Source organism: Sciurus carolinensis, chromosome 2 (genome assembly GCF_902686445.1).
Source record: "Sciurus carolinensis chromosome 2, mSciCar1.2, whole genome shotgun sequence".
Lineage (NCBI taxonomy): Eukaryota > Metazoa > Chordata > Mammalia > Rodentia > Sciuridae > Sciurus > Sciurus carolinensis.
The window spans coordinates 172,968,730-172,984,760 of NC_062214.1; the positions used below are offsets into that span (position 1 = coordinate 172,968,730).

A 16,031-nucleotide genomic window follows, 5' to 3' on the forward strand; every position below is an offset into this window, starting at 1 on the left:
CATAAAAATGTTAACAGAGGTCATCTCTTGGTATGTAAAATCATAATTTTTATCTTCTACCTGCATCTTCAAGTTCTTTTTTTCTTTTTTATACTGGCGATTGAACCTAGGGGCACTCTACCACTGAGTTACATCCCTAGCCCTTTAATAAAAAAAAAAAAAAAAAAAGACAGGGTCTCACTAAATTGCTGAGACTGACCTCAAATTTGAGATCCTCCTGCCTCACCCTCCTGAATTGCTGGGATTGCAGGCAGACATCACTGCACCAGGTACCATAAAACTTTCAGGAAAAAACACAAAAATACCTTTAGGACTGGGATTACTCAAGAATTCAAGAATTCAAAAGGGATACCAAAGCATGACCACAAAATAAAAAATGGATAAAACTGGATTTTGCCAAAATTAAAAACTTTGGCTCTGTGAAAGATCCTGACAGGAGATGAAAAAAAAAAAAAAAAAGGCCACGGACTTGAAAAATATTTGCAAACCAAAGACTTACCAAGGGACTGGTATGCAGAATATATATTTAAAGAATTTTCAAAATTCAACATTGAAAAAAAAATCCACTTAAAAAATGGGCAAAAGACACAAAGAGATATTTCACCCAAGAGAATACACAGATGACAATAAGCACATGAAGAGATGTTCAACCTCAACAAACCATTTGGGAAATGTGAATTAAAACCATAATGAGACAGCATATACTTATCAGAATGGCTAAAATTAAAAAGTGACAATATTACATGTTGACAAGGACATAAGAAGCTGGATTATGTAAATGTTGCTAATGGTATATAAGATGTGATAGGTCACTCTGGAAAGAGTTTGGCAATTTCATGTTTAAAAAACTAAGCATGTCATTACCATACAACTCAGCAATTACACTCCAGGGTATTTATACCGAAAAATGAAATCTTATGTTCACACAAAACCTGAACATGAAAGTTTATTGCAGTTTTATTCAAGACAGTCAAAAGTTGAAAACAATCCAGATGTTCTTAAATGGATAAATAACATTCATATCATTGAATAGTACTCACCAATAAAAATGAACCAACTACTGATACACTCCACAATCTGGTTGCAACTCCAGAATATTATGCTGAGTGAAAAAAAAGCCAATCCCAAGAGGTTGCATACCTTATGATTCTACTTATGTAACATTCATCAAATGACAAAAGTATAGAAATGGAAAAAGATTAGTGAGTTTCCAAGGGTTAAGAAACAGGTTGGTGAGAGTGGGGAAATGGAGTGGCTACAAAAGGGCAACATGAGAGATCTTTAGGGTGATAAAGTTCTGTACCTTGACTATATCAATGTCAAAAACCTGGTTGTGATATTGTACTATACCACACCAGGCTATAGTTTTGAAAGATGTTACCATTAGGTAAAGCATATACCAGATTTCTATTATTTCTTTTTTTTTTTTTTTTTTTATTTTATTTATTTTTTTACGTTTACATAGGGTAATGATGTTTCTTTTTTTTCCCCTTCCCCCCCACCTCTCCCACCCTTTTCCCTTTATAAGTCCTTCTTTCCTTCATTCTTACCGCTCTCCTTAGCCTAACTCTAAACCTAACCCTAAACCTAATGCTAACCCCTCCCACCCCCATTATATGTCCTCATCCGCTTATCAGCGAGATCATTCGTCCTTTAGTTTTTTGAGATTGGCTTATCTCACTTAGCATGATATTCTCCAATTTCGACCATTTGCCTACAAATGCCATAATTTTATCATTCTTCATTGCGGAGTAATATTCCATTGTATAAATATGCCACAGTTTCTTTATCCATTCATCAACTGAAGGGCATCTAGGTTGGTTCCACAATCTGGCTATGGTGAATTGAGCAGCAATGAACATTGATGTGGCTGTATCTCTGTAGTATGCTGATTTTAAGTCCTTTGGGTATAGACCAAGGAGTGGGATAGCTGGGTCAAATGGTGTTTCCATTCCAAGCTTTCTGAGGAATCTCCACACTGCTTTCCAGAGTGGCTGCACTAATTTGCAACCCCACCAGCAAAGTATGAGTGTTCCTTTTTCACCACATCCTCGCCAACACCTATTGTTGCTTGTGTTCTTGATAATCGCCATTCTAATTGGGGTGAGATGAAATCTCAGGGTAGTTTTGATTTGCATTTCCCTTATTACTAGGGATGTTGAACATTTTTTCATATATCTGTTGATTACTTGTACATCTTCTTCTGTGAAGTGTCTGTTCATTTCCTTAGCCCATTTGTTGATTGGATTATTTGTATTCTTCGTGTAGAGTTTTTTGAGTTCTTTATAGATTCTGGAAATTAGCGCTCTATCTGAGGTATGGTTGGCAAAAATATTCTCCCACTCTGTAGGCTCTCTCTTCACATTTCTGATAGTTTCCTTTGCTGAGAGAAAGCTTTTTAGTTTGAATCTATCCCAGTTGTTGATTCTTGCTTTTATTTCTTGTGCTATGGGAGTCCTGTTAAAGAAGTCTGATCCTAAGCCAACAAGTTGAAGATTTGTACCTACTTTTTCTTCTATAAGATGCAGGGTCTCTGGTCTGATTCCAAGGTCCCTGATCCATTTTGAGAGTTTTGTGTAGGGTGAGAGATAGGGGTTTAATTTCATTCTATTGCATATGGTTTTCCAGTTTTCCCAGCACCATTTGTTGAAGAGGTTATCTTTTCTCCATTGCATATTTTTGGAACCTTTGTCTAGTATGAGAAAATTGTATTTATTTGGGTTTGTGTCCATGTCCTCTATTCTGTACCATTGATCTACCTGTCTATTTTGGTACCAATACCATGCCGTTTTTGTTACTATTGCTTTGTAGTAGAGTTGAAGATCTGGTATTGCAATACCCCCTGCTTCGCTCTTGCTACTGAGGATTGCTTTAGCTATTCTAGGTTTTTTATTCTTCCAGATGAATTTCATAATTGCTTGCTCTATTTCTGCAAGGTACATCATTGGGATTTTAATTGGAATTGCATTGAATCTGTATAGCACTTTAGGTAGTATAGCCATTTTGATGATATTAATTCTGCCTATCCAGGAACATGGGAGATCTTTCCATCTTCTAAGGTTTTCTTGAATTTCTTTCTTTAGTGTTCTGTAGTTCTCATTGTAGAGGTCTTTCACCTCTTTTGTGAGAATGATTCCCAAGTATTTTATTTTTTTCGATGCTATTGTGAATGGGGTAGTTTTCCTAATTTCTCTTTCTGAAGATTCATCACTTATGTATAAAAATGCATTGGATTTATGAGCATTGATCTTGTAACCTGCTACTTTACTGAATTCACTTATGAGTTCTAAAAGTTTTCTGGTGGAATTTCCAGGTTCCTCTAAATATATAATCATGTCATCAGCGAACAGGGATAGTTTGAGTTCTTCTTTTCCTATTTGTATCCCTTTAATTTCTTTGGTTTGTCTGATTGCTCTGGCTAGAGTCTCAAGGACGATGTTGAATAGAAGTGGTGAAAGAGGGCATCCCTGCCTTGTTCCAGTTTTTAGGGGGAACGCTTTCAGTTTTTCACCATTTAGAATGATATTAGCCATGGGCTTAGCGTAGATTGCCTTTATAATGTTTAGGAATGTTCCCACTACCCCAATTTTTTCTAGTGTTTTGAGCATGAAGGGATGCTGTATTTTATCGAATGCTTTTTCTGCATCTATTGAAATAATCATGTGATTCTTAACTTTAAGTCTGTTGATATGGTGAATGACATTTATTGATTTCCGAATGTTGAACCAACCTTGCATCCCTGGGATAAAACCCACTTGATCGTGGTGCACTATCTTTTTAATATATATTTGTATGCGATTTGCTAAAATTTTGTTGAGAATTTTTGCATCGATGTTCATTAAGGATATTGGTCTGAAATTTTCCTTCCTCGATGTGTCTCTGTCTGGTTTAGGTATCAGGGTGATATTGGCTTCATAGAACGAGTTTGGGAGGGTTCCCTCCTCTTCTATTTCATGGAATAGTTTGAGGAGTATTGGAATGAGCTCTTCTTTAAAGGTTTTGTAGAACTCGGCTGAGAACCCATCTGGTCCTGGACTTTTCTTTGTTGGTAGGCTTTTGATGACCTCTTCTATTTCATTGCTTGAAATTGGTTTATTTAAGTTGTGTATGTCCTCCTCGTTCAGTTTAGGTAGTTCATATGTCTCTAGAAATTTGTTGATGTCTTCGAGGTTTTCTGTTTTGTTGGAGTATAGATTTTCGAAATCGCTTCTAATTATGTTTTGTATTTCACTCGTGTCTGTTGTGATGTTTCCTTGTTCATTCCGAATTTTAGTAATTGAGTTTTCTCCCTCTTTCTCTTTGTTAGTGTGGCTAAGGGTTTATCAATTTTATTTATTTTTTCAAAGAACCAACTATTTATTTTGTTAATTTTTCCAATTGTTTCTCTTGTTTCGATTTCGTTGATTTCGGCTCTGATTTTAACTATTTCCTGTCTTCTACTACTTTTGGTATTGGTCTGCTCTTCTTTTTCTAGCGCTTTGAGCTGTAGTGTTAAGTCGTTTATTTGTTGATTTCTACTTCTTTTTTTGAAGGCACCCCATGAAATAAATCTTCCTCTAAGTACTGCTTTCATAGTGTCCCAGAGATTTTGGTATGATGTGTCTTTGTTCTCGTTTACTTCTAAGAATTTTTTTATTTCTCTCCTGATGTCTTCTGTTATCCATTCATCGTATAATAGTGTATTATTTAGTCTCCAAGTATTGGAGAAGTTTGTTTTTTATTCTGTCATTTATTTCTAATTTTAATCCATTATGATCTGATAGAGTACAAGGTAGTATCTCTATCTTCTTGTATTTGCTAACAGTAGCTTTGTGGCATAAAATATGGTCTATTTTAGAGAAGGATCCATGTGCTGTTGAGAAGAAAGTGTATTCGTTCTTTGTTGGATGGTATATTCTATATATGTCTGTTAAGTCTAAATTGCTGATTGTGTTGTTGAGATCTATAGTTGCTTTATTCAATTTTTGTTTGGACGATCTATCCAGTGGTGAGAGAGGTGTGTTAAAATCGCCTAGTATGATTGTGTTGTGGTCTATTTGAATTCTGTAATTGAGAAGGATTTGTTTGACGTACGTGGATGAGCCAATGTTCGGGGCATAGATATTTATGATTGTTATGTCTTGCTGATTTATGCTTCCCTTAAGCAGCATGTAATGTCCTTCTTTATCCCTTCTGACTAGTTTTGGTTTGAAGTTCACATTATCTGAGATGAGGATGGATACTCCAGCTTTTTTGCTGTGTCCGTGTGCATGGTATGTTTTTCCCCATCCTTTCACCTTTAGTCTATGGGTGTCTCTTTCTATGAGGTGAGTCTCTTGCAGGCAGCATATTGTTGGATTTTTCTTTTTAATCCAATCTGCCAGTCTGTGTCTTTTGATTGATGAATTCAGGCCATTAACATTCAGGGTTATTATTGTGATATGATTTGTATTCCCAGTCAATTGACTCATATTTGTTTTTGACATGATTTGGTTTCTCCTTTATTTGGCTATTCCTTTAGGCTAGCGCCTCCTGTTGCTGATTTGCATCGTTGTTTTTCATCTCTTCCTCATGGAATATTTTGCTGAGAATGTTCTGTAATGCTGGCTTTCTTTTTGTAAATTCCTTTAGCTTTTGTTTATCATGGAAGGATCTTATTTCATCGTAAAATTTGAAGGTAAGTTTTGCTGGGTATAAGATTCTTGGTTGGCATCCATTTTCTTTCAGGGCTTGGTAAATGTTGTTCCAGGCCCTTCTGGCTTTTAGGGTCTGGATTGAAAAATCTGCTGATATTCTTATTGGTTTCCCTCTGAATGTAATTTGATTCTTTTCTCTCGCGGCCTTTAAAATTCTGTCTTTATTTTGTATGTTAGGTATTTTCATAATAATGTGTCTTGGTGTGGGTCTGTTGTAATTTTGTATGTTTGGAGTTCTATAAGCCTCTTGTATTTGGTTTTCCATTTCATTCTTCAGATTTGGGAAATTTTCTGATATTATTTCATTGAATAGATTGTTCATTCCTTTGGTTTGTTTCTCTAAGCCTTCCTCAATCCCAATAATTCTTAAATTTGGCCTTTTCATGATATCCCATAATTCTTGTAGATTCTGTTCATGATTTCTTACCATCTTTTCTGTTTGGCCAACTTTGCTTTCGAGATTAAATAATTTGTCTTCAATGTCTGAGGTTCTGTCTTCCAGGTGCTCCATTCTATTGGTTATGCTTTCTATGGAGTTTTTAACTTGGTTTATTGTTTCCTTCATTTCAAGTATTTCAGTTTGGTTTTTTTTCAGTATCTCTAACTCTTTATTGAAATGATCTCTTGCTTCCCGTATTTGGTCTTTTAACTGTTGATTGGTGCGATCATTTAATGCCTGCATTTGCTCTTTCATCTCCTCCTTCAATGCCTGCATTTGCTCTTTCATCTCCTCATTTGCTTCCCTGATCGTTTTAATTACGTACATTCTGAACTCCCTTTCTGACATTTCTTCTGCTGTGCTGTCATTGGGTTTTATTGATGTAGTATCTAGGTTTGTTTGGGACATTTTCTTCCCTTGTTTTCTCATATTGGTCAGTTGTCAAGTGGGACCCTGAGATATTGCAGTTTTCCGCTATTGGCTTATAGTGTCCCGGTAGATTTCCAGTGTATCACCTCCCAGCCTTCAGTAGCCTGATGTCTTGGAGGAATCTGATAAAGCAGCAGTATCCGAAGAAAACTGCCCCTAGCCCCCTACTGGTTCCACGATTTGGAACTGGCTCTGTGCTGAAATGCTCTCACTGTGGGCCTGCACCGTGCGGCTGGCCGTGTGGGAGGAGCTCACTGCCGGAGTGTGGAAGGCTACCTTGGGAAGACTCTAGCTGCCCTGCCCGGCTCCAATAAGCCACCTCTATCTGGGCCTGCCCCCCGGGCCGAGCTTTACCCAGTGGGCAGACTCACCCGTGGCTCTATTTCAGTCCGAGTCTCTCAATGCCTCCCCTTCTTAACTCCTGGGTTCTGGAGCGACAGGGGGTGCAGTCTCCCTCTAGGCCGCCATCTTGGATCGCTCTATTATTTCTTATAATTGCAAGTGAATATATAATTATCTCAAAAATATTAAATTAAAACAAAGATGGTACATATTATAACGATTTAAATTATTCTCCATTGGTGGAAAGAAGGTGAGGTGCTAATTCATGTGGAAAGAAATCTTCTGAGAGAGGCATTCAAGTGAAGGAGATAGAGGGATGGTTTGGGAGCTACTTTGTTTAGAGCAGTCTTCTGTTACAGGAGAAAGCAAACTGAGAACCAGTCAAGATACACCAATCTTCTTAAGGCCCCACTCATTACAGTGTGACTCCCAAAGTCAGCCATGGTCCTAAATTTCTGTGAATACTAATCTAGCCATTATCTAATGATGGTCCCTGAAAGAAGTCAGGCACAAGGCAGATAGGACCCCAACACATAACACATGTATGCTGCAAAACCAAGAATCAGAGATTATACTGATGAACTTCAATGTCAGTGAGCATTTGTTATCTGGCATGAAGGACACAAGGCGGAAAATAAAGCCTCAATTCCCAGATACCAGAAGCATGGCAGACACTCTTCAGGGAGAAGTAAAACATACTGGCAGCAAGGGTGGGATTGGTATCAAGATGCTTTAACTTGAAAAGGTTTTAAAAAATCAAAAGAATTTATTCTCTGTGTATTCTGGTGCCCTGAGCCCTTAAGAACTTGCCAGTCTCATGACTCAGCAATTCTACTCCTTGGGAAATAAAAATATATATATAATACATATACACACAAAATTTCACAGGAGCATTACTTTGGTAGTCAAGAAGTGGAAAAAATTCGAATGCCCACCAACTTACCAATGGATAAATAAAATGTGGTATATCCATATACAGGATTACTTGGCAATAAAATAAATGAAGGATTGATTCATGCTATGACATGGATAGGTCTTAAAAGTATTATATTAAGTTAAATAAGCTAGTCACATATGACCACATATCTTATGATTACATTTACAAGAAATGTCCAGAGTAGACAATGCTCTACAGAAGGAATAGATAAGTGGTTATCTATGATTGGGGATTTGGTGACAAAGTGACTGATAATGAGTCTTTTGGAGATAACAAAAATGCTTTAAAATTGACTATGGTGATAACTGAATAACTGTGTACTTTTAAAAACATTAAACTATACATATTATTAATAGTTTTATTTGTTTGTTTGTTTTTGCAGTACTGTGGATTGAACCCAGGGAGTGCTCTATCACTGTCTACATCCCTCCAACCTGTGATCCTCATACCTCAGCATCCCAACTTGCTGGGATTACAGGGATGCACCACCATGACTGGTTAAACTGCCCACTTTAAATAGATGCATTTTATGGCATGCGAATTAAATGTAGGGGTAAAGGGTTAAAGTTCTGTGGTAGACTACATGCTTGGTAAACATTAGGCCCTAGGTTCAATCCCCTTGGCTCTCACCAAAACAACAACAACAACAACACACCAAAGGAGGAATGGAAAGAGAAAGAAAGAATAAAGAACATACCAGGTTGAAAAATTTTGTAGTAGGGACTATACGCCACATTTAATCCACCAAGCTTCACTGTAATTTCATAACGCCCAGCTCTGCGCACAGTGAAGGCCACCTTTACCACGTTTGAATTGGGTTCCTGAAGGACTTCCTGGGTCACTGGAATTTCCACTGCTAGTTCAACATGAGAGATGTGAACTCTCAGTCCCACAGGCCGATGTGCAGGGAAAGGCTGCCCGTTCTTATAAAATAACTGTAGAGGAGAGGAGAGGGGCACCTGTTAGTGAGCAGAGGAGAAAAAAAAAAAATGTTTTTGGTGTAATAAGAGAGTGGGGAGAAAGGAAGTAGCCAGTCAAGGTTATACTGATAAACCCCATTGCCTACCTGTTTCTTACAGTTCTGCTCACAGAAACAGAGACAAATTCCCTCGGCACACCAAAGAAAATCAATAAGTCATGAACATATTCTTCACCTGTTCAGAGGACAGGGGTAGAATACACCACTGAATCAAGAACACACCAATTTTTTTTAAAGTGGATTTTTTTTTACTAATAACTTTATTTTATTTAGTTTTGTATATTGTGCTGAGGATCAAACCGAGTGCCTCACATGTTCTAGGCAAGCCCTCCACCACTGAGCCACAATCTCAGCCCAAGAACATACCAATTTTGACTTGACAGATATGAACCACATATGCTGCTTCCTTGGTCTTTCCAGACCTATCATATTATCAAGACTAAACAAATTGGGCAGTAGGCTGGCAGCACTGGCACCGAGTAAAGGAAAACACAGGTATGGGTAGGAGGGGTTCCAGCTCTCCTGCCTTGTTTTATGCTACCCAATAGAGAAATTGCTGCAGGCAGTGGCAAGCTTCTCTGTAAAGTGCCAGAGGGTAAATATTCTTGGTTTTGTGGGCCATACGCACAGCTACTAAACTGTCCTAAGGACTCAAGTGAGAAAGCAGTCACATTAACCAGTAACAATGCATTTACAGAAACAGAAGGCCCTCAGGCTGTGGTTTGCCGACTCCTGATCTTTAACATTTAAGTTTCTCAGTACAATTTTTTGAAGAGGTAACATTAATCTTTAAACTTTTTCAAAGCCAAGCAACTAGCAAACCAAAAGGGTAGAGAAATTCAACACTCTTTGTATATTAACAATTCTCAAGTTCCTGGGAGGAGATCAGAAACAAGGGAAAATGTTAACATTCCAGCCAGCACCATCAATGGACTGAACTGGCCTCTGGAAAGCAGGTGACTCAGAAAACCCAATGGGGATGGAGACAGAAACATTCCCTTACATGCACTCGGAAGGCCATGCTGTGGCCCACCTCATAGGGGTCCTTCCAATCCCAGGAGACTTTGCAGGACCGGGGATCCAGGTAATTTCCCCGCACGTAGTCATAAATAGTCCGGTCCCCTCGACGCTCACGGTCTTCATTTTGAAGAAAGCTGACTACTCGTGCGGCAAGTTCAAAGAGGAACTTAATTGTGAAGAAGAATGCAACCACAGACACTGTGATTCCACCTATATAAAGGAGAAAACACACAAACCAGCTTCTGGTTACACATTATAGCTTCCCATCACAGAACAGGCTAGCCATCTCACAAAACTTAGAGTCAGGATGAGACTGCAAGACTGATGAAGAAACACTGCACAGGGTTGCCACCTCCTCTGTGGGTGAAGTGAGGAACTTCTCGGCTAGACCAGGGGTCAGCAACTACAGCCCTCAGGCCAAAAATTCCACCCACTATCTGTTTCTGTAAACGAAGTTCTACTGGGACACGGTCACACCCATTGGTGTACAAATTGTCTACAGCTGCTTCTGCATCACACTGGCAGAACTTAGTAGTTGCAAGAGACTATATGGCCTTCAAAAGTGGAATATTTACTCTCTGGTCTTTAACAGAAAAAGTTCACCAACACTGTTCCATATCATAAATTATCGATAGTAATCCCCCAGCCCCACCTTCCAGGATGTGCTGCGCACTCACAGAAGCAGTAAAAAGAACGTGCATTCAGTACTCTCCATTTGGAAGCCTTTCCCTCCCTTGTCCACTAGGCAAAGGCCTTCCCCAAGCCCCACTAGAGTTAAGGGTTCCCTCTTCTTGGCTCTCTCAAACTCCCATATTTGTTATAACTTATGTTCTCCTTGATCATCTTCCTCTTGATGTTATGAACTCCTTAAAGGCAGATTTTTTGCCTGGTGCAACAGTAAACAGTGTCTGGCACAGACTGTAATTGCTCAATAAGTACTTCCCAAGTGAATGAATTCCTCTGCCAACCCCGTGAAGGTACATTTTGGCATGAGTGGAAATATTTCTAGCTGTGTTCAAGAGAGAAGGGAATAGTCACGAGGACAAAAGGAACCTGGCAGTCATAACAAAAAGACAATAAAGAAAGCCTTTCTATAACATACCAATAACGTAAAACATCAGGTCCCTTCAGTACCAACAGACAGCCGAGGATCACAGCTGCAGCTACAAAAGAAAATGTGTTAGTTTCTTTCTCGAACTTTCCCTTATAGCCATCTTAGAGGGAGACAAAGTAAAGCACATAGCTTCAGCCAACCAGTTCTCTAGTCTAGAGGGCCAATACCCTTGTCCCTTCTCTCTAGCCTGACAGGCACCCTACAACATATTTCACACAAATAAAGAGATTGCATCTCTCCTCCTAAAGACTTCCAATCTACTGACTACCCTAAGAACACCACAAACAGTCACTTACTTTATTGCTAATTACAATTTTATTGCTGTTACATGCAGTGACATAGTTTTCATCTTCTTAGATTCTGGGCTCCCAAGACAGTTTCCCTCCCCCAAGCAAAATAGTTCTAATTAACACAAGCAAAAAGGACAATGAAAGCACTTTTGCCCTTTACAGTATTTGCCTTCTGGAAGTAATTCAGCTAAGTAGAAACAGTTAAATATAGATTTTTTTTAAAGTAAGTATTATTATTACCACGTTGGCACTATGTAATTAAAATGAACTGTGGATCATCCCAATAATAAGCAGTGAGTATGTAAGAGAAGTCATTTGTGCCATTACCAAATCAGACAAACTACGAGTCCCTGTGGAAAATGAGTTCAGTGGAGAGGAACAAAAGGAAGAAATTGCATATCTCATCTTAAGTGATGTCTGCCAAGGTCAGAGTTTGAGGGGAAACTTTCACTGTTACTAAACTTGTTGTCAGAACAAAACTTTAATCTTTGTTACTTATTTGATCATTTGAACCACCAAAGGTACCACCAATAAAAAATGCAATGTGTGCTGACCTTCCTTATCACTTCACTGAGTATAATCTTGTGTGAGCTGCAGATGCTCTCCATTCCACATTCAATTCATTCTTTGTTTTTAAGGCAGTATATGTTGAGGTTATCAATACTCAGCACCTCTGTCAGCACTAGAATATTACTTAGAACAAAATAGCTAAAACTTCTAGGCTCAGATCTGAGAGGAACAAAAACAACTTAAACAAAAAAAGGACTGCAGGGTGCACTTTTATGTCTGACTGTGCTCAAAAAAATTAAAAGAGATAGAATATGGCCCTTCAGTTGCTTTGATAATAATATTCTCAGTGGAATCTACAGATAGTAGGTAATTTGAGGAACAACCATCTTAAGTTTCATAGATATTCCTATTAAGACAGGTATCTGAAGTCCCACTAGAAAAAAAAATACAGGAAACAGTGGAAATGTTGCATACATTGATTATGGTGCTCCCCAAAGGGTCTATTATTAAGATAATATACAGACCTGAAATTTAGGATTACAATTTCTGAGCCTCTTTCCCAAACAAGTATCATATCTTCTGGAACCTTATGCTGAAAAGCTGTCATTATCTCTCAAAAAGCATCTGTCTGCACCTTATAGGAGATGCTATATAACCCAGTGGGACCAAACTGGCAGTTTAACTGTCTTAAGTGCTTCCTCACCTGGATGCTATCCAATGTGATACTCAATGTGAAAACTTCTTGTCCTCAGAAAAGTTACAGCATTCAGAAGCAAATGAAGTACATGTGGCTGATGGCACAGGCTTGTGGTATCAAGCCTCTTGCTCCTTTGGGGGAATTAATGCCAAATTTATGGTTTGAATCACCATGGCTGAAAAATTCAGATCTATGATCTCTGACACCTACAACAACCTTTCCTATGAGAGGCAGCTCACAAGCAGTAAGTAAAAGCCTAAGGATCAGTTCCAGGGCTGCAACTAGGCTTTTTACTGCTATAAAAGAGTTAAGATTGATCATTTACTGTGGTACCATCTCCTTTAATATGATATGACTTCAACATAAGTCCCCAAAGCAATCAAAGCTCTAAAATCAAACAGTATAATAGAAGATAAGGGAAAAGAGTCTACAGTTAAGATTATCTGGGTTCAAGTCCATATACTGTCACTCACAAAGTGGACAAAAACAAATCATCTAATCTATCTATAGAATGCCACTTTCTTTATCTGTCAAGAGGGGTTAATACCTACAATGTACCTCATATGGGTGCCATGAGAATTAAATGAGCTAATATATTAACAGCTTTCAACTAAGTCTGGCACACAGTAAGTTTTCAAGATTTTTGGTAATTATTACAATTATTATCTATAGAAGTACCAGTATCACTACTACTCTGCTTCAGAGTTGAAGAAATCAAGGGAAACTCTTTACTGGCCCACACTTTCTTCGATGACAAATGCATCAGTTACAAAAGACATGGTTTCTCTTACTATATCTAAAATCTCCACCTGCACAGAAGAGTTTCATACTATTCTAATTTGATGTCTAAAAAATGTTCCAAGAAGTTAAAATCTCATCCTAAAATACTGAACACTTAATTAATGTACCAGGTACTGGGGGAATGGCATATAACACAACAAAGTCCTGGGTCTCATAAAGTTAGCAGTAATAAGTTTTATCCTGTTGAATTCTTGGGCATTTCTCCCCTTTCCCATATTTCTCAACCAAATCATCACTACTGATTTTCTGGACCCTGTAGATCTTTTCCAGTAAGTCAATTCTATATTTCTACCCTAAACCATTTATCATTTAAAACTCAGCATACCAATTACAACTTTTTCCCAAAGGACTCTCCTCTCTTCTTAAAACCTCTTTATGAGCTGGGTGCAGTGGTGCATGCCTGTAATCCCGGGGGCTCAGGAGGCTGAGAAAAGATTCCAAGTTCAAAGCCAGTCTCAGCAAAAGTGAGGAGCTAAGCAACTCAGCGAGACCCTGTCTCTAAATAAATAAAAAACAGGGCTGGGGATGTGGTTTAGTGGTTGAGTGCCCCAGTACCTCACCCCACCCCCACCAAAAAAAACCTCCTTATAGTTAAGGAGCAAGCTCTGTCAATTCCTCGCTCACTGATTTGACTTCTGTAAAATATAGCACTGCTCACAGTTCAAATACCTTCCCAAGAATATTTGCCTATCTCCAAGTTTTCCCCAGGGTCACATTTTGAACTTGCCTTCCTTCCATACTTTTCCCCTTTCTGGCTCTTCTTGAATGCATTTACATAGCCTATTTTTGTCACTAAAATGATTTTTATTTCAGATTTCACCTTTGTTCCATAAGCATTTTTCTATTCTTTTACTGACCCTGTTGGGGGTTCTCTCTGCCCTGCCTCTCACTACCCCCCCCACATTATTCTCCTTGGCTACATCTCCCCTAATTATTCATTATTATCCTTCAATCTTGTTCTATGAGCTACCTAAAATACATCTTTTACAATTTCATATACATGCCCTAAAATGTCCCATTTCCTTGCCTTTTTAAAATTCTGCCTGGAAACACCTCCCTGCTTTCAGTCTCTATCTACAACATACCTCCCGATCCTAAAGTCTACAAAAAATCATATCCCCTTTCCCTGAAACTTCCCTAATCTCGAACTTAGAAATTCCTTCATACCTCTGAATTTCCATGCAATTTTGTTTTCATTTATCTTATGGCTCTTATATTCTAACTTTTAATCTCTTGTCTATTTTTCCTTTCAGAGGTAAATAACCTAAGGCAAAGACTTGTCTTAAAATCCTCCAAAGCAATAATAAAAAAAATCTCCAAAGCATTCAACATAATTACATTTAATAACTGCAATAAATATGAATAAAATATCTGCTGAATGGATAAGGCCTAATGTTTATTCTTTCTTTTGTCCAGACTGCCTAAGGATCAGAAATTTCACTGATAGAATCTTCCATTTATTTATTTATTTATTTATTTATTTATTTATTAGAATCTTCCTTTTGAAAACTGTTTTTGTTTTGTTTGCTTTTTGCAGTGCTGGGGATTGAATGTAAGGCCTCATGCATTCCTAGACAGCTGCTCTACCACAAAGCTATGCTCTCAGCCTACATATAGTTCAAAAGACTTCTTTAATTAGCAGTATATTCGCTTAAGTTCTTCAGACCAAAAATTGCCAATTTAATTCTGCTCAATCAGCATGTATCAAATACTCACCAGTAAGAGGATTCTCATGTATTTTTCTACAAGTTTCTACAGTACCCTCCACTTTCTGCTGCTCACACCTCTCCTACATAAAATTATATTGGAACTCTTCCAAAGTCTAGAACAAGCACACAGAGAAATGTCTCTACCACACTATTCACACTATTTTCTTACTTGAATATTTTATTATCAAATTAACCTGTAAGGTGGTCGTGCCTTTATACAATGTGGCAAACTATAAATACTCGAAAGTTAGCAGTAGTATTGTAACAGTAATAGTAATAACTAATAATTCTCCATCCCTTTATTAAGCACTTACCACAGGTAAACACCACCCAAGGTGCTTTACAATGTTAGTCTAAGTACTATAATTGTCACAACAACCTGGTAAAATAAGATTAGAGGAGGAAAAAAAAAAAAAAAAAAAAAGGCTGGGCTTAGAAAAAACCTGCTGAACATCTCAAAACTGGTCAAGTGACACAGCTGAGAACTGAACCTGTCTAACACTGAGGCCCAAAGTGTTCAACCTCATACAATGCTGAATTATGAAAAATGAATTCAAAGTCACAGCCAAGTACTTAGGAAGAGATTTAAGAAAATAAATAAAATATTGAAAAACTACCCAATCTATCTGTTAGGAATTTCACTGTGAGGCTAAAATTAGAAGGATATGCTCTTAAGGTTCTTTTAGCTATCTTTTGAAATAAAAATAAAGCATGACAGTGGAAGGTGGAATGCAGTACCAATTATCTAGTGCAGAGAACACTTGCTCCCCAAAGGATTCTCTTCATATCACAGCCCTTTGACTCAGGTTACCTACAAAATGGGGAGGGGGGAATACTTGAAAATACCTGTGTCAAAGCAATGTTGATGTTGATTGACATGGATATTGTAAACTCTTTGCTTCTTCTGTAGTATAAAGATTTATAATTAAAGTCATGTAAATTTTAGCTCCAACATTGAAGATCAGTTGTGAAAAAGTCACTTCCCAAAAATGGAAAATTAGTTTCTTCATATTCAAAAATGCTCTGCCAGGGACAAAGTCAATTCTCACTACAATCTGTGTTTCAACAGCTATCTCTTTCTAAGGAGAC

At 37.9% G+C, this 16,031-nt stretch overlaps 1 protein-coding gene across 6 annotated transcripts in view; it reads right to left on the reverse strand.

Annotated features, from left to right (window-relative positions):
- Nucleotides 1-16,031, reverse strand: part of Arel1 (apoptosis resistant E3 ubiquitin protein ligase 1) — a 46,392-nt gene that overhangs the window by 16,482 nt on the left and 13,879 nt on the right. For 2 of the 6 annotated variants that reach the window (XM_047540263.1, XM_047540262.1), the window contains exons 3-5: nt 10,924-10,984; nt 9,805-10,031; nt 8,520-8,781 (exon numbers count right to left, since the gene is read on the reverse strand). In XM_047540263.1, coding sequence (XP_047396219.1) covers nt 8,520-8,781; nt 9,805-10,031; nt 10,924-10,939 — 505 coding nt within the window. In that variant the 5' untranslated portion in view covers nt 10,940-10,984. Of the gene's footprint in view, nt 1-8,519; nt 8,782-8,888; nt 8,977-9,804; nt 10,032-10,923; nt 10,985-16,031 lie in introns of those variants that run through there. The other 4 variants (XM_047540266.1, XM_047540265.1, XM_047540264.1 and 1 more) reach the window with 4 other exon arrangements.